Below are 25,971 nucleotides of genomic sequence, written 5' to 3'. Positions count from 1 at the left end.
TAATAATCATCTGCATTTAAATGTCTTTTCTGAGTATCTTAAAATACTGGGCTATATTCGTATGTTCTTTTATTTACTATTAGAGGGTCATCGGACTGTTGTGAAATAAGACAACTATATCCACCTTTCCCTCCCATGTCTGAGTAGTCTCTAAGTTCCTCCAAAACACTTCCCATTCTAGACAAGGAAAGTCCTTGCCTTTGTCCCTGCACAAATGTGGCTAAATTTGCCCATTAAATCAACTTTGTCAATAATTTAAATATTTGTGAATATTTTAAAATAAACTAAATCATAATTGATTTACATGACATGAAATGTCACATACCAGATTAACAAGGTAATTTAAAACAGATTCCAGAAGTCCTGCTTCCCGGTCACTACCCCAGTCCTTAACAAACTCTGCCAAACATTTTTGCTGTGAAGTTTAGTCGCAAACCCATTACACATACTTACCTGCTTTCTTTTATTCTGTGTTTTGCTAATGTTCTCTGAAGTGCAAGATTTAGCCTTTCAAACTGGGGAAGAAAGAAAGGTATGTTGATTAAAATGTCACTGCTGAAAATCTAATCATGAGAGTAACATTTTTATGCAGAGAAGAATTAATTTGCTTTATTCAGGACTAACATTTTTTCAAGATGGTATAGGTGTTAAAAAGGCATACCCTTTCTATATTTGTGGTTTGGTTTATGCTGATGTCTTCAACTCCAGTACCACTATAATTAACCCCTCTTAGCTGATGTGCCACTCTGGTTGTGCATTTTAAATACAGTGATGTGCTTTACCTCCAAGTTGTCAGATAACAATAAAGACAGTGCTGCTAAAAAACAAATATAATCACCGCAACTTTACATTATCACAAAGCACAAATCAAAAAAAAATTACCCCGCAAAAAACTACCATAAGAAATACAAATGCCAGTGTAAAAAGAATATGTTTTCAATTTAAAGTATATTCGCCTAAAAAAACTAGTTATATTCTGAATTGTACCCACAGCAACACACAATAAAAAGTGGCTCTCCTAACTACTAACTTTTCTTGGAATATTCAGAGTGAAAATATTTTTCAGGGCAATTTTAGAAAGTGTCAAGATAGAAACTGGAAAAGTTAACAAATAGCGTTTTTGAAGTAGCTATAAAAGATCAAGAGAGCATTCTGTGCTTCAGATCACCTCCTTTTCTGTTTTCAAGACTATAACATTTCAAGACAATGTTTGAACCATTTATTTTACATTTGTATAAAAAGAAGAGTTTTGGTTGTATACTCTGCAAACCCAAATAGCCTCCAGATGAAAACCTAGTCATAGTACATAACCTTTGTAAAAGGATTCAGTAATAAAAGACCTTTTATTACTTTATCATGAAGATACAGTACAATTTACCTCAATTCATGCTTCCATATCCTTTCTGCAATTCCTAACTGATACAGATGTTACGCTTTCCATACATGCATATTTCAAATAGTTTGGGGCCAGTGAAGCTGTCTTAGGTATGTATTCTCTGAGCATTCAAAACCCAAACTTCCCACACAGACACGGTCATACTGCTATGTTAGAATTTGTCTGTGAGGGTTTCTTTGGTCTGGCTTTTCTCTGGTTCTCATTCCCAGAGGAAATTAGCCTTCTCTACTACATCTTTTGCTTGTTATGTTTCCAGAAGGAAAGTTCCCACACCAGAAGAAAATACCATATGAAAGAAAGGTGATATATTCTGAAGTCTTTTTCCAAACAAAATTTAAATGGAGCAACTGTTTTACCACATATGTAAACACAATGTAAATCACATCTGTGTATAAACAGTTGCAGTAAGTGCAATGTCATCCAAATCATTACCTATCTCCAAGCAGTGTTCTCTGTATTCCTGGAAAAACCCCAAACAAGAAAATAAAACAATCACATGTATGACATTTTATCTTAAATTTGTTCAAAAGTTATTCTGGATTATGCTCTGCCCTGGTCTTCCATGCACAACTCATTGATGTCATGAGAAGTTCATGAATCGATTGGGGTCATGATATGGTTCCATGTTTGGGAATTTCCAATTGGAAAGAAGGTAATGCTAGTCTGTCTTGGTAAGTAGGGCACCACAGAAGTGTCTAGGCAATGAGAAATATGCTTTTAAACAAAATAAACCCTTCTATGAAGGAGGATGATTCAGTCAAGATGCTTAGGTCTTGATCCCAAAACAGACAGCAAATGGATTGCTATACTTGGATAAAGTTCCAATGGATATGATTTCAATAACTGCAAATAGCCTTGAACTACAGCAGCTCCTGGGTTAAATAATCCTAATATCTTTGACTTTACCCATCTTTTGTCCCGGCTGATAAACTAGCCTACTGTGTTTCTATAATAAGCAGTTGCATACATTTATATTGCTCTTTAAAGAAAAGATATCAGTTATTTAGTAAAAAAACCCACCAAAAACTATATATTAAAAATAAAATTAGATGAAATAGAAGGTTACAGAAAAGATCTTACTTAAAATTGAAATCATCACACCGTAGAAAAGGGCACTTTGCCAGTTCATTTGTGAGTCAAGAGTCTTTTCCTTTACATTTACAAGTTTAAAGTAAAGATTGGTTTAAAGGGATTAATGTCTTCTATGTAAATACAGCAGACAGAGGTAAAATGTAGTCTATCAGAAACTGGTGGTGTAGAGTTATAGCAAAAAGACAAGAGGTGAAAGAATTGCAWAACAGATCTGCAAATGGATTTAACAACATTCCAGCACTTTTAGTAAGATATGTTGAATGTCTTTAGTACAAGTAACAGAATTACAACTAACTTTGTGATTGTACAGTGATGACCATTCACTGTGCAGTCCCAATATGTACCAGAGGCTTCCTTCACACTTCCCACAGAACCTGAGGCAAGCTCCAAGTATTGAATATTATGCAGGTGCTTTTTAAATACTGCTTCACCAAGTTCTTTTGACAAAGGCAAACAACAGTATTCGTCTCTACTCAAGCAAACCACTGTGCATGCACTGTGCCTGTTTTTAGTGGAGTTGAACAGGGACATAAGAATCCCTTTGTGAAACCACTGTAGGCCTTTTTCATTTTACTTAAAAGGTATTATTATTTCAGTGTTTCAGTATTACTGTTGCATTTCCTATTTGCACAACTATTCTCTTCAGTCTGTACAGGACAGAGAGTAAGAAATGGCTCCTGCTGTGGGGAAACAGGAACCTAGGTGTCAAGTTCTGTAATCCTTACTCATTTAAGTCTATTAGCTTCATTAAATCTCACTCAAGAGGGAAGTTGTTAGTTTTAATTGAACTATTTGCCTGAATAAATGCTTTGTATTTTCTCTTGCATTAAACAGACAATGAAGGTTTTAAAAATAATATATCAGAAGTCTGTATCACAGCAGATGAAAACAGCTGTTTTAATATTTTTGTGATAAGGGCTAATTTTCATAGCAGTATGGATTCAGTTATGTGCATGTAAGTTAAGTAATTAGGTAACGAGGTGGTGTTTCTCTCACTGTATCTATACATTAAAAAACTGTTACAGAAATACATGTTTTAAAGAAACAATTAAGATGATCAGCGGAAGGTTGCAAATACAGTGTAAAAATATAGGGAAACTTAATGGTTGGGATGGTATGAGAGTGGACAAAATTGATTGTGGTAAAATTGTATCCAGAAAGAATGGAAAAGGATGAAATGAGGGTTTAATATATGGAGAACTGTATAAGAACACAAACTTTGAAGCCAAAACAACTTTGAAAAGGCTTACATCTAAAGGCTTGTATAAAATGTATTTTAAATATTTTTACTGAAATGCTAGTAAAATATCATTATCAGTATGAGTATCTATTTACCTCAGGAAAGATTAGCTTGCAGATGCTTTCCGTTAATGTATGCAGATACACTCTGCTTCTGCTTGTTTTCCTTTGTGGAAGGTTTCCATGAGCATCTTGTTCATGGACTTCTTTGCAGATGGGCTGAGCTGCTTTGGAGCTGTCTTCTGTGCAGTCCTTCTCATGTTCATCAGTAATGTGACTTTGAGTCAGTAAGGAGAAAGGACATTCCCCTGTGATCTTCAAGTCTTTCAGTTTTGTACAGAACATACTGTATGAAGTCTCTCTTTTGAGAATAAGAGTAGTTGGCTTTGTGTTAAATATTTCTCTTCTGTTTACTAACAAGAGCAGAATAAACCAGAGTAGTAGATAAGGCAACCACTGTTCAAGATTATTGGTAGTTATAAATCACCACAGGAACAAATGCATGCCCCTACAAAACAAGAGAAAAGAAAAAAATTAAAGAATGAAAAAAAGAAATTGTTTATTCTTTTAAATTCCTGTGATGTGCCAGTTTTACCATGCCTGCATTAAAATAATGGCTCTTCTAGGACCTTACTGTGGAAGGCTACATTTAGGCTCATGTAGCATTTTAAGCATGTAATAATCCCTATTGACTTCAATGATTCAAGTAATTAAAGTTGTGTGCATGGTTAATTGCTTGGCTGAATTGGGGCTCTAGTGATTTAAGGCAGAGGAGCTGTTTTATCTGCTTATATCTTTGATCACATTGATGAATGAGGTTTCTGAAAGAGCAGAGAGCAGACTGGTAATTCTAGCCAGAAAACATTTTAATTCTTCATAAGCACCTATTAAAACCACTTGATATGGCACAATGAAATTGGTTTGTTATGGACACTTAGATCTCCAATTACTTGATGCCCGAGGTATACTTTCTATTATAGAGAAATGTATGATTAAAGTTAGTACTTGCTGGAACAAGTAGTACTAGTTAGTACTACTGGAACAGCAGACCATCCAAGACCAGGGGTTAGCACCCCTCATAAAAGCCACTGACTGGTAACAGCTAATACCATGGGAATCTGACCACATAACTGGTGCAGTTGCTTGGAAATACCAAGGGATTTTATGCTTTACAGATGATATCTTTCAGACAGCACACTGAAAACACAGTTGAACTTTGCATTTTAATAATTGTTCCGTTTGTTACATTTATTTCAGTAAGACTTAATCTGAAAAGGCTCTTTGCTTGAAGATTTTATTTTCTATGGACTATCTCATTGAATCAGATCCCCTCATCCTTATATAATACTCTAACAAGGTAATCCTTGAGAGCCCTTGGTGAGTCTGCAGCTGAAATGTTACATTTGTCTCTCTGGAGATACAGTACAAGTATTTCTTTCAGAGGCATTGTGGCTTTAACCTGCCTATGCACCATAGCACTTATTCCTGCCCCTGAGACACCCAAAGGGCTTCTAGGGTCACACAGCCACTGGACCAGGGTTAAAAATAACCCATTCCCTAATACAGATTATCCACTGCATTTTTTCAAGCAGCTGTAATGGCACAGCAGAGGAGTGCTGCAGAGCCATCACAGGTGGCATGGATAAGAGGAGAAACAGGCAGAAGCCACTTCAGCTGGACCTGCTGCTGAAAAAAATGTTTGGCAGAAAAGGCCCTTGTAAAATATGCCATAATACTGATGTTGTCAAGCCAGCTTCTAGGGGACATCTATCAAAATTATTAAAGTATTATTTTAAGAATGAATAAACAGAATGCTAATGACAAGGGAGCAAAGAATGCTTAAATAATATTCTATATTTCTGATTTCAGTTTTATACAGAAAATGCTCATTTGTTTCTACTGCATGGATATCAGTAATGTCTTATTTTTTACTGCTGCATGTGGGGCAAATGAGGCAGTGCAAATTTTCAAGCAAGAACCACACTCAATATGTATATATTTATATATATATATATATAAAACTTTTCTTATAGTATAAGTATTGTTATGTCTATATAAAAGCATTTTTCTTCAGGAGTCATTACATAACCTCAAATTACTTCAGTAAAAAAAGAAAAGCAGAAAAAAACCCAAAGATCCACCTTTTCTATACTTAATTGGATTGATCTGTGTACTGAAATAAACTGTTAATAATAAATAATAACATAAATATGTACATGAACCATTGTTGAGGAATAAAAAGTTCTATGGCCTTGATGGGTCATATTTTTATACTGATATGCTTTGCTGAAATGCGGCCTTAAATTTCAAGATAAAGTTTTAATTTATCAAATGCCACCACTGAAACTTTTTTTTAAATCAAGTCTGCTAGAATTTCGGGGGGGGAGAGAAAACTTTCTGAAAGATGTTTTTGAGAAAAAATGTTTAAGTATAATAAGATAATAAGACATTTAAAGTATCTCCCAGTGCATGAAATACTACATTTGCATGTGCTTCTATTAAAAAAACAATGTTATCTGTCTGTGAAAAATGAAAGACTGCATTAACAATGGTTAAATTAGATACCAGCAAATATTTAGTGCATTTGCATAAGAACAAAGGCAGTGACTAACCTTCAGCAATAACCACTAGATTCTTTTCCTGCAGGTGGAACTATTTCTCTGTTTTGAGAAGACAATAATCTGGAATTATTTTGGGATTCACTCCCACACTACCATATTGTTTTTTAATTAAATTATATTTGATGTGGTAGGAAGAATGTCTTGCAAGTAGAATCATCTCAGTGAAGGCAAAGATGCCGTCATTATACTTCTGGAGGCCTGGAGCCTCCAGAAGCTGCCAGGCTGGAAGCAAAGGTCTCAGAGGGTGGCCATGGGACAGAACTTCTTTGGTTAAGTGGCATGAAGATCCCTGAGTCAGCAGAGCTGCCTGACATGCAGCTACTGTGGCTGCAGCTTCTTGTTGGGGTGTAGTCGGCCACCCTGCAGTGCTGCAGTGGCCTTGGCCTCCTCATCCCCTGGTGGGGACTGGAATCTGTGCCCTTGCTCTGAACATGACCTTGGGCTCCTGCTACTTGCTGTTTATGACCAAATCATCATTGACTTGCAAGAAAGCGCAGTGAGAACCATGAAGTTTCTAGTATTAATACTCCTGTACAAAAATAGTATTACTACAATACAAATCTTTAAATTCCAAATAATATCAACACAGTTCCTAGTGGAGGTTCCCTGCAGAACTGTTTTGTAACTATTCTGAAGTTCTTGTTTTTCCAGGAACATGGCACGGTCCTTTGGCATCATATATCCCAGTTCTGGGATAAACTGGCCTCTGCAATGACAAGACACCCTAGATCAAATCTTCAAGAAAGCAAAGTAGAAAGCCTAATTCTGTGACACTTCAGAGGATTCAAATAGTGAAAAAACATACTAACTCCTCCTTAATTAAAACACCAGTTCTGCATTTGGTATCTTAAATGCATCTTGCACTTAATATAACTAAAATTCAGAAAAATGTCTATTGTGTTACAGAAGAACCTGCCTCACTCAGTAATGAGACAGTGATGTTTAAAGGTCTGCCAAGAGAAAGGCAGTGAATCACCATTGTAGAATTCACAGAAGGATTTTCAGAAGTAGAATGGTCCTTAAAAAGGCATGAGAAAGATGAGATATGGGATTCATCGCAGGTTAAATCAAACCGTTCTTGATGTGTTTCCAGAATGATGAACCCCATCCCTCCCATTGTTCACAACATTTAAAGAAATTTTCTGACCATAAAAACAAAATGAGAAACATGAGGAAACTGGGAAAAAGTTTCTGTGCATACATTCTCTCCAAACATGCACAGCTGGTTGCACAGCTGTTCAGAGGGACTTTGACAGGCTGGAGAAATGGGCCAACAGGAATCTGTTGAAGTTCAACAAAGGGAAATGCGAAGTCCTGCACCTGGGGAAGAATAGCCACCTGCACCAGTACAGGCTGGGGGCCAACTGACTGGAGAGGAGCTTTGCAGAGAAGGACCTGGAAGTCCTGGTGGCGGAGTTGACCATGAGCCAGCAACATGCCCTTGTAGCTGAGAAGGCCAACAGCCTCCTGGGCTGTATTAGGCACAGCATTGCCAGCAGGTCAAGGGAGGTGATCCTTCCCCTTGACTCAGCACTGGTGAGGCCACATCTGGAGTGCTGGGTCCAGTGCTGGGCTCCCCAATACAAGACAGACATGGACAGACTGGAGCAAGTCCAGCAAAAGGCCATGAAGATAAGGGACTGGAGCATCTGTTATATAAAGAGGCTGAGAGAGCTGGGACTGTTTAGCCTGGAGAAGAGAAGACTGAGGGAGGATCTCATCAATGTGTATAAATATCTGATGGAAGGATGTCAAGAAGACAGGGCTAGACTCTTCTCTGTGATGCCCAGTGACAGGACGAAAGGAAATGGCAACTTAAAACACAGGAAATTCCATCTGAACCCAAGAAAACACTTCTTTACTGCAAGGGTGATCGAACACTGGAACAGGCTTCCAAGCGAGGTTTTGGGCAGCCTGCTCCAGCTGACCCTGCTTAAGCAGGGAGCTGGACCAGGTGATTTCCAGAGGTCCTTTCCAGCCCTACCTATTCTGTGGTTCTGTGAGAGAGTTCATGCCAGGGGAGCAGCAAGGTTTGATGTGAATTCTCTGTCGCTGCCATAATAATTGCTGTCATATTTATATTTGGAAGCAAATTGAAAATTAAAATTAAATAATCTGCTCTAAAATCAAACTACAAGCAACCAGTGTCTGGCTGAATCCAGCATGGCACTGTGCCACACAGAAAAACGAAGACAGATGACCTACATAGTATAGTCATGGCACTACAGTAAATTACTTAACAGTGCTCAAAATGCTTTATGTAAACATTTCACCATATACTTACATCTGTACTTGTCCCAGCCAAAATGCTTTCCTATATGCTTATTTGTATTAGTTGCTTCTGAATATTTTCCTCTACTAAAATATTTCCTTGATAATAGCATGAAATACAACACAGTGAATCAATCATACAGTAAAACTRCCTAATATTAAAACATCCATTTATAAGATCTAAGCCATACTGCTTGCTAACAGTAGCTAAAGTTGTTTTATAATCTTAACTCATAGAAATGGGACAAAAATTAGAAGTGGTATTAAACATCTTTTTCTTATTACAAGATGAGTCCTTTGCTTAAAATGGGACAGAGTATAATATTATGCTGTACTGTCACTTTTTTATTTTGAACTGTACCCAACTACCACTTTGTTAGGTAAACTGCTGCATGTTGAGCAACAATTAAAAAAAAAAGTTTCTGAGTTTGTTTTGCAGTACTGGGAAAATATCACTGATTGAATCTACCTTTCTGCAGCACCGGAGATACTGCAGTGCCTGCAGGAACTCAGCGTGGTCTGGGAGCTGTTGCTTCAGTAGAAGTAATTGTTGACTTCTGTCTTGCCTTTATATAAGACAGAGGCTTCAGATTCCCACTGAGCTCTAGCCTCTGTGGCGTTCAGAAACCACTGCCCCTTGCCAATAGGCCAGTAGGCCACTGCACAGAGCTAGGCAGGAACTGTTACTTTATGCATAGGCAAAAACACAATCGGCCAACTCCTTCTAGCCATCAGGGTACGCGTCATCCTATCTCATTGCAGATTCAGCACTTGTGCCTGTCAGCAAACAAACTCAGGGAGAATAACTACATCTTATCTTTTTGTGTTATTAACCTGAAGTGCAATATCTGCACTTTCCTTTTTCTGCTTCAAATACAGCACCAGAACCAGAGCCTCAGTGATCTGAAAATACGTGAGAGTATTTTGTCCATTCCCAAGGATCTTAAGCAGGCATCTAAAATAGAGAAAATTGCTCACGTCCATATCAGAATATAAGTTCATACTTTAAGAAGTCACAGTAAGCATTTACTAGTGTTGTTAAATCCTGTGAAAGTAAGTTAACTTTCTTTAGCTGCTTCATTGCTAATTTGAACACATTCAGAGTGCACGCACTTTCAAAACGTTAATTTGTTTGGCTGTTGATGCTTTGGAGAGCACAAGATATAAATAACTGGAGGAGGTAGTCAAATCTGTTTACAAATTTCTAAGTTCTAGTGCATCATATCAAATAGAAAACTGCCAATTGTTGAATTAGGTAGAGGACATTTTGGAGAAGATGAGTCCTTGTGTACAGGAGTGAGATGTTTTCCTGCATCTCCCCAGCAGGAGATTAACCCATCCACTGAAGTCTACCTCTTGCCAGGAATTTGGTCCTGCCTTTAGCAGAGCAAATACATTCACTAAACTACCTGAGGACAACTTTATTATTATGCAAGAATAATTTAAAAAATATATCATGTGTGTAACGTGCCTATTAGGTAAACGGCACAATAGTGATGGGGTTTCTAATTCTGCAGCTGCAACAAAAATGTAATTAACATATTCATCAGACCAAATTAGATACAGAATACAATTCTGTAAGAAGTTGCAAAATCAAGGACTTGAGCTCTAGGAATTCCTAAACATAGGTGACCATTCACTTACAATTCATTACTGCTCTTGTGTGGGTATTACTGCACAGGCTTTACTTTCATGATGGATAGTGCTTTTTTTTTTTTTCAGCAAGACTATAGGCTCTTTCACTGCACAGATTTTTGCTACTTAAGCAAAGGCAGCAACAAAGTTGTTATCCTCTCTATAGATCAGGCAAGATGAAACATGCTATCTGACGGTGGACTTCCCAATCAGTCAGTTTCTCCCCATCTAATGTGGAATTTCCTCACCTTTCTGCCCTTTTTATTTATGAAATATGTTTTAAGAAATACAGAGAAAACACAATCAAGATTTTTTTCTGTGCTACATCTCTAATGGATTGTGTTCTGTGTTTCTGCAAAACTAGACAGCTACCAAGCCAGGAGATTAAGAAAGTAAGTACATAGGTTTTCTGAGAAGAAAATAAGTTATCTCCTCTTCCCCCTGTGGAATCATCTCCTGGTCCCTATTGCAGTCAGCAGAAAATAAGTTTTGTGGAATATATAAGTAAACATTAAAATTGGTAATGTATTTCATCTTAAGGTCATCATGAGACATACATTTCTGCTGCTTGGATACATTATGTTAACATTTGTGTAAGAACACCAAGCTCTATACCTTGATTCCAAAACCATTCTTGGAGACAGACAAAAACCCTAGTTTTAAAGTATCACTGTATTTCTGATACTGATTTTGTGACTGACTCATTTTCCTCTAATTGGCTGAAGTAAAGCCCTGGATCCAAATATAGCCGAGAGAGGCCCAGACTCCAGATGTGAGCTACATTGCAGCCACATCTCTGGATTCGATTAAAGGCACAGGGGAACTCTAGTTACTGCACGCATGTCTTGGCATGTGGCTAAAGGAAGGACTGATTCTCAACTCTTACTTATATATATTTGTCATTTTAAGTATCACATGTACTTTCATAGGGTAAATATTTTTTCCTATGCTAGGACCAAATAACAGGGAGGCATGCTGAGAGGATAGCGTGGGAAAAATACTCTCTTCCTTTGAGTCAAAGCCTAGCTGTGAAAACAGTCCATAGCGAGCCCAGCAGGCAGTCTCATAGCACCTGATTCTCCGCTTCCCCCCTCACGCTCCCCGGGGGAAAACAGCAGCCTTTGGCTGTGGCACATTCTCTCACCCTCACCCCTGTGGAGTGTGGCTAGCTCCACACAGCTAAGCAGCTTGTAGTGGAAAAGGCCCCTGGAAACCCCAGCCTCCTTACACCATGGGAGCTCTTCGAATTGCCTGTTCACGGACATTTTTGCTATTGCTGAGGCAGAGCTAAAAATACCTCATAAACACTACAGACAACCCCTTGTGTGTGTGCACAACACATTGTTTCAGTCGATTTTTGGTTTGAGAATTCCTGTTTCTGATACCAAACCGACCGAACTGGTGACACCACAAGTGATCCAGCTACACAGATGAGGAAGCAATCAAAACAGAGGGGGTGCTGCAGTAAAGACAAGCAAAAATAAAAGCAATCCAAATGTCTGGAAACTATTCTCACACTCCTAAAGGAATGTATTTTAAATACAGTATTTCCTTTTTCCTGTATTTGCAGTCTGCAAAAGTACAATATGTTAATGAACATTGTAAGAGGAAAGGAAAGAAATAACTATATAAATGTTCAGAACTGTTTCTGGCTTTTCAAGATTTAAAAATTGTCCTGAGGACGCAGAGCGTTCATGGCAGTTAGCAGGAATTAAATGAAAAGATCAGCGTTTTGCCCATAGTCAATGAAATGTAAATTAGAATCCACAAGAAACAATGTGGTTCTAAAATATGAAGTAATTGTCAACACTTCTGCTTACTGATTCTTTCCAAATACCTACTTATAGCTGGTTCTCTCAAACTGACCAACACAAGTAACTTTATTCATTGGAGTCGACCTATAATTTTGAGTGYTTGCAAAACTGATTTTTGATTATCTCATAGATTGAAAACATTTTTCTAGGAACAAGGAAAGTAAAAATTAATTGCAATTATTCTGCTATAATAAAATTGAAAGCTACTGACTTCTTTTCTCATAGTATTTTTCACTGAAATCTTTAGCTAGTATTCATGACATCTTCTATAATAAATGAAACAATAAACTGTTTTAAAATTCCAGATTTCTAAAGCATAAAGTAACTTTTCCTTTGAGACATATTCTGGGTTAACTGCGAAGCATCTGCTAGATATAAAAATAATTCTACAGCTTCTTCAAAGATGCTTATCCTACTGAGACTTGTACATGCATATATTCATTTAATTGAAGTTGAATGTGTATAATTGTTTACGCACCTGACACACAGGTTTGCACAAGTAGCATTGTTGTTATTGTTTTCCCAAAGATACCACAGCATTGTAGAGCAATATAAAACATTGACTGCAGTGTCTGATGACAGTCCCTATGGTTAAATATTTCCTTTGTCATTGGTATTGTTTTCATAGCTTTAAATTATAATAAACAGCAAGTTTTGGCAATAATGGAGTACTAAAAGTTTCCCTGAACTGTACAGACCTCAGAGAACTGTTTTCAAAACTTGGTTCATAGAAAGCAGAATGTTTCATTAGATTTCAGCTGCAAAATTTTCTGACTCGATATTTGCCACCTGCCACTTCTGTTTATAATGTCTACAGTACAATTTTCACACTGGAAATCACTGGCAACTGGCTTTCATATTTATTCATAGTTAAGCACTCATGCCAACTCCCATTGAAGTCAATAGCAGTTTTCTGGATATAGTAGGGATTGGACTAGAACCCTACTAGTTCTGCCACTGTTGTCATAGAAATACTAATTTGCATGTTTTGTATTTTTGAAGCAAAATGCACCTTGACTTCTAACATTCTGGGATTTTGCATGTAGGTGTGTAGATGTGATGGTAAATGAAGAATTGACCTCATTTGAGATTCTAGAAAAGTTATATGCTAGGCTGCACAGAAAACTAATAAGAGGAATTTCTAATTAGAGAAGATGGTTTATCCTGCATCAGCAAGGACATGGCCTTGTAATTTTTCTGATGAGGAAAAAAAAACTGATTGAAGGGGTGTATTCAGCCAGAATAGATGGTTGAAGATGTGTTTTCACAGCCATCATGCAGCTACTGATACTGCTTTATGTAGAACCCAAGGAAAAGAAGGCAGCTCTGAAGAAGAGGAGAGACTTTTCCAATTGTTCTCTTCCATGGTATCTTCAGTGCCGGACGAGCAGGCTCCAGATTAGCAATCCTTCCTTTTGATTAAATGGTTATAGATGGTTTCTGCTACATGACATAGTTAAAATAATCTAAATTGCTGGTTTGGTCATTTGTACTGTAAATTAGTACCTTCATTTTTATTTCACTGACTGGCCTGTCACTTTTCACACAATGCACTGGGCATCTATAGTTCTTCAGAGCCCATCCTTTTCAAAATCTGCTGATTTTAGAAAGGATTTGACTACACATCTTAAATTTGTAAAGCACAGATCTAAAGGCCATCAACACATCCTGTGAGACTGAATGCTCTAAGAATACATTACAATACCAATTTCACTGTTGAACTGTATCATTTAGTTGCCTTCTAATACTCTTCTGAAAAATGGAGGAAATATGCAATTAAAGCAGTGAATGCTGGGTAAGTCTGTGAATGTATATTGTATTTAAAACAACCAGGTTTCTTTTTTCACTGTAATAATGAAGCAAAGTAGAGTTGAGATGTTTCATGAAATACTGGGATACTTAATGTCTTACACATGTGGTATTAAGAGGAATGAGTATGGTTAATTAGTCACAGTAAATATGCACTTAACGACTAACATTAACCTTCAGTTAATGTATACCACTTCTGTAAAAACTGAAAATTAAATAAATCAAGAGGCAAATCTTGGCATCCTGTAGAATGCTGAATTTCTCTGATGTTTGTTATTGTCTCCAGTGCAATTGCTGCAGTTATCACAGCTGCTGATCTTTCAAATCTTTCCATTCCGTATATTCTGCTTTTCTCTTAACCATGTGAAAGAAATCAAATAGCACAGTGCATTTCTCAGATGACTTTTGCACAGAAAAAGTCAGCATATGCAAATGACAGCAGCAGGCAGAAGGCACGCAAAACTAACCCAGTGCTAATTACCGTATTCACCCCTTGTTCTATATGTGGAGCTTCCCCTTGGCATCGATAGGAGTTTGGTGTAGACACTGAGGTGAAAATGTGGCTCTGAGGAAAAAATATGCTGAAAATACGTACAGGTGGCAATTCAGCTCTGACACTTGAATTTAAAAACAGAAGGAACCTGTGGGAGAGACTATAGCAGAAACCTAGCTTATTCAGGTCTAGAAACATGAGATTCTTTACAGCAAATTTCTCAAGTCGCTACTAAAAAATGGCTTCATGTTTTAAAAATATTTTCAGTGAAAATCAGAAGATCATTGAAAAATGAGGCAAATGAAGATACATGACATATATGCTACTCTTTCAAATTTTCAGATGTCCTGAACAACAGACAAAAGACTCATCCTTATTTTAAATCTAAAAAATATTATCAAATGCTAGGAGCTTTGATCAGTGCTGCCTTCCCAGCTGTAAAAACAAACATATTTACAAACATTTAGCGGGTTCCAAACACGCATTATACCAATTCAAGTGTGTTATTTGTTAAACTGCAGTTTGTTGTAGCAATACTGAATTTGAATATTTAATCCACAGAAATAATTTGGAATGGTAATATCACCCAGCCTTTTTGAAACTCTAGTTTCTGCTTCAGTTCTGGATATTTTAGTGACAGATTGCCAGGTACAGACTGGCTAAGAAACATAGCTTAGCTTAGCTTGAAAAGCTTTCCAAAGTTCCTTTGTGGCATGCATTTCAGTGCTGTCCTGAGCAAGCATGCTTCCCTGAACTGGAGCTGAAGAAATGCAGAGAAAAGGAAGCTCTACCAAGGGAAACAAAACAGATTAAGATTTGGAGGGATGGAAATCCAAGAAGGGGTTAACAAGAATACAGTGGAGAATCTCTGACAGGGACATACCAAACACTGGCTTCTAAGTTCAGGTACCAATTCAGGTTTTAATTATGGAGGTAAATGAAATGTAATTTAAGCATAAGGATTCTCCTGCTACTTTTCCCACAAGCTTTTGTGACTTTCTGGGCAAGGCTCTGAGGTCTTTCTCCCATTAGTAAAATGCAGATAATTCTTCCATAACTCAGAAAGGTGATTTCACTAGAGGACTTGGATTTTTCAAAAGACTAGAATCATATGACTAGCTTTTAGCAAGAGGTATGTTTGTGATCAAAACCAATGTGTTTGTAGGATACAGAACCTGAACTTTGTCTATAGCGTAAACCACAGGGTAAGCTTCCTAGAGCTATTCTATATAGAAATACCTAGAACTGTCCACAGTTCTTGATGTCACATGTATAATTGCCTTGACTGCAATGATATTGACATCGTTGTAAACTTACCAAAGTCTGAAAGATCAAAGCTCTGCTCCATTTCTCAGATAACATAGCTTTTCTCATTTATCATTGCATTATTTTGCAATATCTGCTGCTTCTGATGGTGAGAGAGAAAAATGGAGAGAAAGCAGATAGAGACAGGATAAAGGACCAAGAAGGAAAAGCAGAAGAAAGTAGAAAATGAAACCTAGAGGACATGAAGATTAAAAAATCCATAAGAAAGCAGGAAAGCATGGTCAATAGAACAAAATAATTTGCAAAAGCACAGACAGTTCCCTTACTGATATATTGCTTTTTCTCCACTATGATCCACAGATGTGCTATGGGTATATGCAAATCATTTTTCTATAATCTGTCAATAGAGCTGATAAAAAATACTGAAATTATCATTTCAAGGAACTTTGCAGCAATGTTTAGATTTTAGGGGGAGGTTGTGGTAATTACAGCTTGTATTTAAACCAGTGCTGTTGGCTGCATGTTATTCTCTGTTGCATGATTATGGGAAGATACAAGTTTATCTTCCTGATTTGGCTGCTAACATCCAAATTCTAGGTTCAGTGTTTTGCCTCACTAGCTTCTAATGGGAGGCAGGGAGTGAAGTACCTTGTTTTGTTGCACTGCTTAATGAGGTAACCCTGTTTTAAAAAAGAAGTAAGAATTCTCTGGAGCTGGACATTTCATATGTTATTTTCTAGTATTTTGTTTTAAACTACATTGATTTGTAAGCTAAAGGCAAGGTATACGTTGTTACTGATTAAGATTTCGTAGGTTTACATTTTATTTCTTAAAGATATTTCACTTTGCTTTTATAATATGTCCATAAGGAATCTCTTTCCTCTCTCTATCAGACTTTCTGAGATAACATTTAGTACTGCACATGCCTCTGACATCCCAGGATGGAAGAACATGATTTCCTTAAAGGTTCTGATCTCCACCCCAGCAAGGCAACATGAACCTGCTCTACCATCAGCAATCACCTCCCTGCCACCACAGAAGGTAGGAAGCTGTAAGAGCATGTGGTTCTTTGTCAAGGTGTGGTAATTTATGCTTCAGTGCTGGAATTCTTTGGGTCTCAGTTCCAAGGCAAAACGAGCAAGGAACAAAGTTTGAGAGTCTTGCTGTAAAGGCTCGGGCTCCAAATAAGAGTGTTAGCTAAAGAGAAACAGTAGCATATAGGCTGGTGGAAATGACAGCTGACCGATGGCTCTGAACACTGAAATCTGAACCCTAAAGTGGCAGGCAAGGACTCTAGAGTCCTTACCCTTACTAAGGTAATGCTTTCATCTCCTATTTACTTTTTTTTTAAATTTACATTGTGAACCAAAAGTAATATCAAATATAATTGGAAAATAACTTCTTTGTCTCAACACTTAGCTTGTGCAGTGATTGATGTGCTACCCAAATATCATAAGACTCACCTGTAGTGCAGGAGCTGTCCCACACCAAAGGCCCTTCAAGCACTTTTTGCAACCAAAATGTTAAAGAATACTCACTCTGTTTGCTGTTCTCTAGATCTCTTAACAGAGCTAGATCTGGACGTACCACAACTGAACACCTGTTTTTTTTCATTATTCTGAGGAACCATGTTAATTAAAAAAATCTTACCACATTGGAGAATGAAATAATAAGCTCATATCTATTTGAAGCTTTGTTATTAAAGACCTAAGTGGTTCAGGGAGCTGTCACTGACTTTCCTAGGTACTTACGCCAGGTCACTTGTAAGCACCAGTCCAAGGCAGAGACAAATTTTAAATAACCTTTCATGAGGGTGGCCCATACTAGGAGGTCACAGACTTGCAGTGTTGCTTTACTGACTCATACTGGTGCTCTGAATAGTAGCGCAAGCCAGCAGGAAAAACAGTTCAGTTGTTTCTGAGGTTAAAGGGCAGGGAACTGAACTGTGGGAGAAAACTCTAAAAATGAACCAAAATCAAATTCTGGCACTAGCAAGTCCATACATACTCAGAACACTTCACATAGGTTTCAAATGTCATTTATCCATTGTCATTATCCAGAAAAGAAATGTTCCTTTGTTTGAAAGTGGAAAGTTAATTTTATTGTTATCTGAGTTCTTGATAAGAGAAATTGCACAACAAGTAATTAGGTTTCACCTCTGTGTTTGTATAYGTGCACAGAAAGAGGATGCTACGTAGAAAGTTCTCTCTTTTTTGAGAGATGCATGAAATGTCACCATGGAAAGGCTGACAAATGATGTGTATAGCTGGGCTGGAGGAAAGGGATTGAAGGCATGGCCTAAGCTTGAGTTCCTAGAGGATAAAATAGAGACCTAAATTTCAGGATAATGAGAGGCAGTACCTCTTTCATGAACAATTTCCTACCTAAACTCCAGATGCCAAGATGAAGACAACATCTTTTTTAAGCCTTTTGGTATACTGGGGCATCTGGAAGCAGCACAAATCTTGTGAAGTATGCACTGTCAGCAGGTTTATAAAATGGGGAGGAAAGGAAGTTTGCTACACTGTGCCTAGTCTTCCTTTACACGGGGTCAGAAACCATTGACATTTTTGCTTGCAGCTTAGGTGATGCTGAAAATTCAAAACATTTGTTTCAAATGTTTGTACGTGGCAATTTCTAATGAGACAAAAGCCTTAATTTTCCAACTATCCTGTGACAACAGAGAAATGAAGTTCTCACAGTATTAGAAGTTATCTTTACAGGATATTCATATTGTAAACCTTTGTTCTGAGTTTTCAACTCTGTTTATGGCAGACAACTAAATCGCACACTGACCATAATATATCAAACTGACAACAGGATTGCATTCCAAAGTAATGCAGCTCCTTTGCTGGAAGCCAAATTACCAAACCGAAGTTTAGCGTTAAAGATCTGAATGCAATTATTAATATTTGAGTTAAAATTATGAGTGTTTTCCATGGCTGTAGAGTAACAGTTGTGGAAAAAAAAGTGAAGAAATGTTATATAAATACCTGTATAAGAACTCTATTTCTTGCATATTTTTGCTAGCATTAGATAGACTAACCATTTGCAATATAATACATTACAGCAACTGCAATAAAACCCCAGCTGTATCTTTTTTTAAATGATATCAACACTGCTAGGTGCTTTTCTGACTGTTGCTCTCAATTTCTTATCTCATTTTTTCCACTATTCCAATTTATTGCTAACCAAAATCTGTGCACAACTTGAGCAAGGATGGATGCTCTTTTATAGCTTTTGCTACACAGAAGTAATAATCCTGTATCTCTCCCTCTGCTCCTTCTTGCTCTTTACCAATTCAACTCCTATTTGAAAAGATTCTTTTACCTTTTAACTCCCCTCTTATCTATTGTTTAAATCTATTTCTGTATTGTTTAGAACTGCAAATCATTTTCAGAGAGAATCTGGAGGGAAGATATAATGAAACCATATTTCATATACTATATTAATCAGCAGTAAAAAGCATGCACATATTTTCTAGTGCCAGTATCTGCTCTTCTAAGAGAATAATATTTACTCTGTCAAGATGCCCACCATTATCTTAAGCACAAGACACTTGCACTTTTCCAATTTTGACTAAGCCATGTCTCTCTTATTTCTAAAATTTACCATTGTTATGGTCAATTACTTATTCTACAAACGCTCAGCTAACATGCTGCATCTCTCACAGACCTGGAGCATGTGACATGCAGAGTAAGTGCAGGGCTGATCTAAGCTGATGCTCATTTTCAGATCAGCTGAAGCTTTTCCGTGTCAAAGTACAAATAGAGTTTCTGCCTCATGAGCCCTATGAAAACATTTTGCAAGCCATGCCTAACTCATGAGTGAAAGATTGATCTCCTCTATGTTATTTCATTTCCTCCACACAACTGAATGTTTTTGGCTGGGAAAGGAACTACTGAATTACTTCTTAGCATTCATGTAGGCCACCATTCAGTCAGTGAGATTGCTACTTGGTCAACATATGAAAATTCTTTTGGAGCCTTTGCTTAAACTGAAACATTCTTGTTTAACCTTCTGTCTGGTGTAGTTTATGCTTCTTGGACAGATTGCTCAACTGAGAAATTGTGCTAATATTATCTTGAATTTTGCTGGAGTTAGTGTTTTTTCTCTATCGCCATTGCTAGGTGTATTATTTGTTTGTTTTAACATCTCAGAAAGCCCAAATTATCATCAGGGCCATACACAAATATATACTGAAGTACAGTGTTTGACCTGAAGAACTTACCATCTAAACAGCTAAGACTGAAAAATGGGATATGAAAGGAAATGTCACTATGCCTCTTTTAGAAGTGYGGAAATGAGGCACGCTGGAGACCACAGAAGTAAGACTACAGCAGAGCTAAGAGTCAATCTAAATCTCTTGAATAGAGTTGCACAAGTTTTTTGGTCAGGAATTTATTAGATCTGAGCGATTTACAAAATCAGGTCAAATCTTACTAATCTTTGCAGCCAGAGTCTAAAAATAAGTAATGGAACAAATCACTTGCACATATCTACAAGTGAAACTCAAATAGATTTTGCAGGTAGGATTCACAAAAAGATGTAGGTGCTATTCATAAAAACAGAACAGGGAAGGTATCCTCACCCTGTGGCTTCATGCCTAACTCACATCAGTGTTAACTTCATTCTCTCATTCTCTCTTCATTGCATGAAGGCCCTGCATTTTCATATAAGAGGAAAGCATTTCCTCTTGGCTGGTTTTATTAATATCATATAACCTGTTTGGGAAGCTTTATCTTTAACGGCATCAATTAAAGCATTTAATTCAATCTAAAATTAATTGTAATTATTCCTCTTGTGATTTGCTGAAAATGACAAGGAGAAAATTGGTTTCACTTTAACCAAAAGCCTTACTAAGTTTCTTAAGCCACAAAACTATCCTTCCCTTCAAAACATTCTTCTTTGGAAATGTTAAAATTCTACTTCTAAATATGCTTTGTGAGTTCTGTGGACTTAGGCTATTTTCACCAACATTTGAAGTGTTTCATTTCACTAAATTTTTTTCTCAACCTGAGGCAAATGGTTTTACACTTTCAGCTCTCCAGTGCAAACAGACAACTATGAAGACAATTTAGGCAAGGGAAAAAAAAAGAAAAAGAAAGGAAATTAAAAGTTAGATTGATATGTGCTTTCTCCAAACACATGGAAATTTGGCCATTTTTAGCAGTGCTATTTAAAACTGGAACTGCAATGAGTATTTTAGGCTCCAGAGTGCCTGCAGTCAGGACTAGGGAGCCACATAGCTATTAGTGTAAGCAGGCACCCCTTCCTATGAATAAGAAAGCAGCAACTGGCAATCTAGTCTTGTATTTTCAAATCATAAAAGTAATTATGGGCAAATGAAAAACCCCAGTTTTTCCAAGCAACAAACTGGAAGTCTTGCTGAGAGGTTCTGCGCTTGTAGTCAGCCTTTTGCTAATGCTCTTTCGTGTGTGAAGGGTTTCTGTATTTGCTGAAGAGGGAAATCAGCTCTCCCTGAACAGCTTTTGTCAGTTTCCATCTGTATCAGGTGCCAAGTGAAATGCAAGGTTAAAATTAAATTAAACACACATTTACCTTGGTCAGCATTAGAAAGGCAGTTGTCACTGTACAGCACATTGCTGTCTAACATACCATAGAGAAACCCGTGCCTGAGATCTCAAAAACAATCGTGCTATTATAATTGAGGAGTTTAGCAGCAACCACTGCGTGTGATATCACAGAAACCATAAGTTTTACTGCACCCCCTGGAATCTGTGACATTATGGAATTACACTGCACTAGAATCACCAGGAGGATTCCCACAAAATGTATTTCCCCAAAAGAGTCAGATGTTTTTGTTCTGAATATCTTTAGAATGTGGTTAACGAAGAGATTCACATCATAAGTGTATACTTATTTCAATTTCCATTTGAGGAAAAAATAATTGAAGGATTTTAGCACGTTGCCTTATAACAAGTAATTTTTATCCACACTAAAACAGCTGGATGACTTGCATGGGATATTCCCTGTATCTCAGTAATACAAATAGCTCTCTAAGGGCTAGATTCTACAATGCTTGATAAAATCTTTGGACCTGGCTCCATCCCCCTCCATGATGATGCACACACCCTGCTTTCTAGATTACAACCCACACAATTAAAGCTCTCTTCCTGAGCCACTGCATGGCTGACCTATTTTCTATATGGACTGAGAGCGCAAGGCATAGGCAGACAGTCCCAAGATAGGGTGCAGACAGCTCCATGCCCCATGGCCCCTTGCTGGGATGCAGTTCCTCAGGTGTTTACTCAGGTATTTCTCCTCTTACCCTAGGACAGTGAAAAAGTGGCTATGGTACACAAGCAGGGACAGCATCGCTTTCCCAACACATCCAGGCAAATACATGTGCATGGGAAGTACATCCAGGGGTCTCACAAAAGAAGTGCTCCCTCAGAAATAGTACCCAAGGTCACAACTTGCTTCTCACATATATCCTAAAGGCTTAGTGTGATACCTACAAGAAATTAGCCTACTGGTGCTGACTTGCATGAGGGGCTGGCTTGTTTGAATACTTCTGTTAGCAGGCCACCATTCACTTTGGAACAGTTACTTCTAGGATAAATACACAATAAAAAAAAAAATCAATTCACAGCTTAGCTTTAAGTAACACAAAGGAGCTAATATAAGGAGTGAGAGCAGCCAGATCAAGAATAATGGTTACCACATTATGGCTAGGTTCAAGGAGCAGGGGGGTTGCCTAGAAGTAGCATTGAGACTCTGTACTGTAGAAGGGGGCAGGAGAACATTAGTCAAAAGACTCTGCACTTCAATGTGAAAGCAGTAATGTTCTTAGCAGGGGCATTGATTCCACTTAACAAAACTACCATATCGTAAGAAATGTGAATGAAAAAATAAGTGCAAGTGAATATCACAAAAAAATGTGCTCTGATACAGTGAGATTCTTCCAAAGGCTGAAGGCCTGTGAAAACTCTAAAGCTCAAATTTACTTGAGGTCTGAAGCAATGAAGGGGACTTGGTGAGGTCTCTCTATGGTGAAGTAAAATTTATTCCTAGAGGACATCATTCCTCTGACTTAGGTCAACTGACAGCAGTGGCATTGGCAGTCCTTAGCAAAACACCATGAAGGGAGTAGGTGTCAGCTTTCTCAAAGCTCCATATCCAAAAGTAAATGAACATCCCGTACAAGCTATAGGAAATAAATGAGGAGCCAAAATGACCAGGAAACACTAGCACTGATCTAAGAGTGGCATCACCTGAGTAGGAAGACCAAAAGACTGGAAGAACAGCAAGTTACCAAATCAATAGAAATCAATACCTGTTTTACAATAAAAGGCTTCATTAGAGGTATTAATGTGGTCTTTTCAATTGTTTCATTGCAGGTGGGTCAGTAAACAAAAACCTAATCAAGAAACTGCTGTCTGTCTAGCAAATTTGCTGTCTTTATTACAACAAAATTACGGGTTTAAGCCCTAGCCCAAGAAGTACATACACATGCACTGAAAACCTATTGGAATTATGAGATTAAATTCTGTCCTGAACATTGTTGCTCTCTTGGATAAAGGTGTAAGCTCCAAACATTGACTTAAAGATACTGTACCTATCCAGTGATAAATTTGTTTCTCTACCACTGGTAGATCTAGTCATTGAAGACTTACTGAATATATGTCATACAGCCACATCTTAAATACTCAAAACATGCCAGAAGTAATCATCAAAGTAATGTCAAAGTATCTGAGATTTGGCTTACTTTAAATTTGAAGTGCTAAAAATCTTAATTGCAATGTTAAGATTCTGAATAAATGCAGTAAATTTTAATAAACCTGTAGACAGTAAAGATCTTAAAAGAGGAGATAGTACAAAATGCTCAAGGAATTCCAGCAAAGAAACTCTAATGGGAGCTGTGAACAGCTCAGTTTTTGTTTACTAATAAAATCAAATATGCCATGTGCCACTTAATGATTTCTAGATATCTTTACAGTAAAATTCCTTAAATCATATCCTATAGTTTCCAATAACTATTTAAAAACACTTAGTTTTACCTCTACTGAAGTATTCTTAAATAAAGAAATTTGTATATAAAATGCAAATTGCTGTATATCTACAAAGTAGATACAAAATAGTGCCAAATACTTTCTAATACGTTTTTCCTTTTAAATTAAGACATAATTTACAAAATCTTTCAGTTTTAACAACCAGTTTTAGTTAAAGGAAAAATAATCATGTTTGCTATAGACAATCCTATCATGAGTTTTTGGACTGCTTGTTTTGCTTGCTTGCATTATTTTTGTATTTCGAATAGATGGCATATGTCTTCATAATGGCTATGATATTTTACCTTCTGTTACATGACATAATGAATGAGGTTTGGATTGTGTTACTGATGCTTTGAGTATTATATTTATTATAAACTCTTTCTTATGTTTTGATTTCACTATGGGATCTGTTTTGAAACAGGCTGACATAGAATGGTTAAAGACAGATTATTTAAAAAACATTAATCAGAATTAGACAAATATGCAAGACTTTTTTCCCTTACATATTTACTTTTTATGGACATGATACAAATATTAACCGTGAGTTCTCATTTTTAAAGGTCTTTTTCATCAAAAACTTAATTGCATAATTTAAGTGAATACTCAGATAGCAACTGAATCAGTGGTAGAAGGGATGGTGAGCTATTTTATTGATAATGTCAAAAATGGATAAAAAGCACTGTATGACAAACTTCTTCACTTTCTCCTGTGACGTTTGCTTCATGGTCTTGCACTGTCATGACTCATAATAACTGCAGGCTACATAATACCACAGAACAAATACAAATGAGAGGTCTCAAGATGTGATTTCCTTCTTTTCTCCTTTCTTACTTTTCCTGTCTCAGCAAGATTTCAGAAATTGCTTTTCTCTTCTGAGAATGTGGAGCCTAACATCCTTTATATTGCCATTACACTATTCCTCAGGCTTCCTTACAGTCATCTACTTCACTTAAAGTTCTTGCTCTTTGTCAAAGCAAAGAGAATAGTCATCAGGGATGCAGAATCCACAGCCTTCTGTAGGGCCCCAGAGCTGCACACTCCAAGGAAGAAACTTCTTTACAGTAAGGAGAGCATCCCATGATTGCATTTATAGCCTGTTTGCACCTATTTTCTGGTTGCTTAAATGGCTTAAAGTCTCTCATGGGTAATTATTTAAACTATTCTGTTACTGGAATCCATTTCTAGCCTGGCTGTCACCGCCTTTTGTCCCTAACCCTAGAAATGCAGTAGACCCATTTGTGTGATTTAAAGTGCGTGTCTCTTTGCCTCTGCATTCTATGATTTGGAAACAAACTGCCCTGTCCTAACTACAAGAAAAGGGAGTGGCTCCACTGGGAGTTTTGCCTTAGGAAAAACTATAAGATTAGACCATTTCCAAATAAGTAAAACACTTTGTTCTACTAATGGAAAGATAATTAACACCCACACTTGTTCTGTTACAATTTATGCATTCTTACAAAAAATTCCTCCATTAAATGCTTCTGCAGCTCTAACCCTGAGACTTCAGAATGGAAAGTCTGAGTAAGTAAAGATTTCTTTTTTCCTACTAGAATTTCAACTATCAAAAGTCTTACTATTTCTCCTCAGACCAGCCCAGATACAGTACAGCGTAACCTGCAGCCCAGTGAAAGGCTACGGAGGCAATACAGCATCACAGAGCAGTTCATTGCACYGTAATACTCATTTCTGTTAATACTGTATCTTTGCCTAAGATTTTTTCTTCTCTTAGTTCATCCTTTGTGCTTAGAAAGCCATCCCACTACATGCACAGAATAAGCAGCCACCTCTGAAAATACAGCCATTTTAGGACGAGAAATAGATCTGCTTGGCAGATGTACTTGGAAGATGTACTTCTGTACAAGGAGTAAAGTACTCCTTGATATCAGAGAGAAAAGCTTTTCAAGTGTCTCAAATGTTTATATAGAGAGATGATTTTTAAAAGGGACTGCTAGGCCTGCACTAGTAATGTTTCCTGAACTTGAGCCACAGAAGCAGAAACAACTCTGTCCACTCAGAAAAGGAATTACAAGCATAGGTCTTGAGAAATTAGAGAAAATTGTGCAGCTAATAAATTCGACTGAAAAAGTAAACTGCCAGTCATAACGACTACAGTGCATCTTGGGGTTTCATGTATTCTTCCTAGAAAAAACTAACTGAACTGGCAATGCAGAAGTGCAGTTACTGCTAGAGCATCAAGCGCATGAGTAAGTGCCAGGCTTTTGTCTAATTCACGAGGCGCAACGGCACCAACTCTGCTGAAAACCGCGGCGGAAAGCTGCCCCGCGTGCCGCGCTCCGGAGCTGCTCGCAGGGGCGTC

General features: G+C 37.4%; 1 protein-coding gene across 2 annotated transcripts in view; it reads right to left on the bottom strand.

Moving 5' to 3' along the window:
• GUCY1A1 (guanylate cyclase 1 soluble subunit alpha 1) overlaps window positions 1-25,947 on the bottom strand; it is a 36,708-nt gene extending 10,761 nt beyond the window's left edge. The window contains exons 1-3 of one of the 2 annotated variants that reach the window (XM_026088244.1): window positions 25,918-25,947; window positions 3,824-4,235; window positions 454-515 (exon numbers count right to left, since the gene is read on the bottom strand). In XM_026088244.1, coding sequence (XP_025944029.1) covers window positions 454-515; window positions 3,824-4,072 — 311 coding nt within the window. In that variant the 5' untranslated portion in view covers window positions 4,073-4,235; window positions 25,918-25,947. Of the gene's footprint in view, window positions 1-453; window positions 516-3,823; window positions 4,236-25,917 lie in introns of those variants that run through there. The other variant, XM_026088245.1, reaches the window with a different exon arrangement.
• Window positions 25,948-25,971: the final 24 nt, after the last annotated feature.

Source organism: Apteryx rowi, unplaced genomic scaffold (genome assembly GCF_003343035.1).
Source record: "Apteryx rowi isolate R43461 unplaced genomic scaffold, aptRow1 scaffold_76, whole genome shotgun sequence".
NCBI classification, from domain to species: domain Eukaryota; kingdom Metazoa; phylum Chordata; class Aves; order Apterygiformes; family Apterygidae; genus Apteryx; species Apteryx rowi.
Note: the sequence above shows the minus strand (reverse complement) of the source record. Positions and strands in the feature narration are given on the sequence as shown.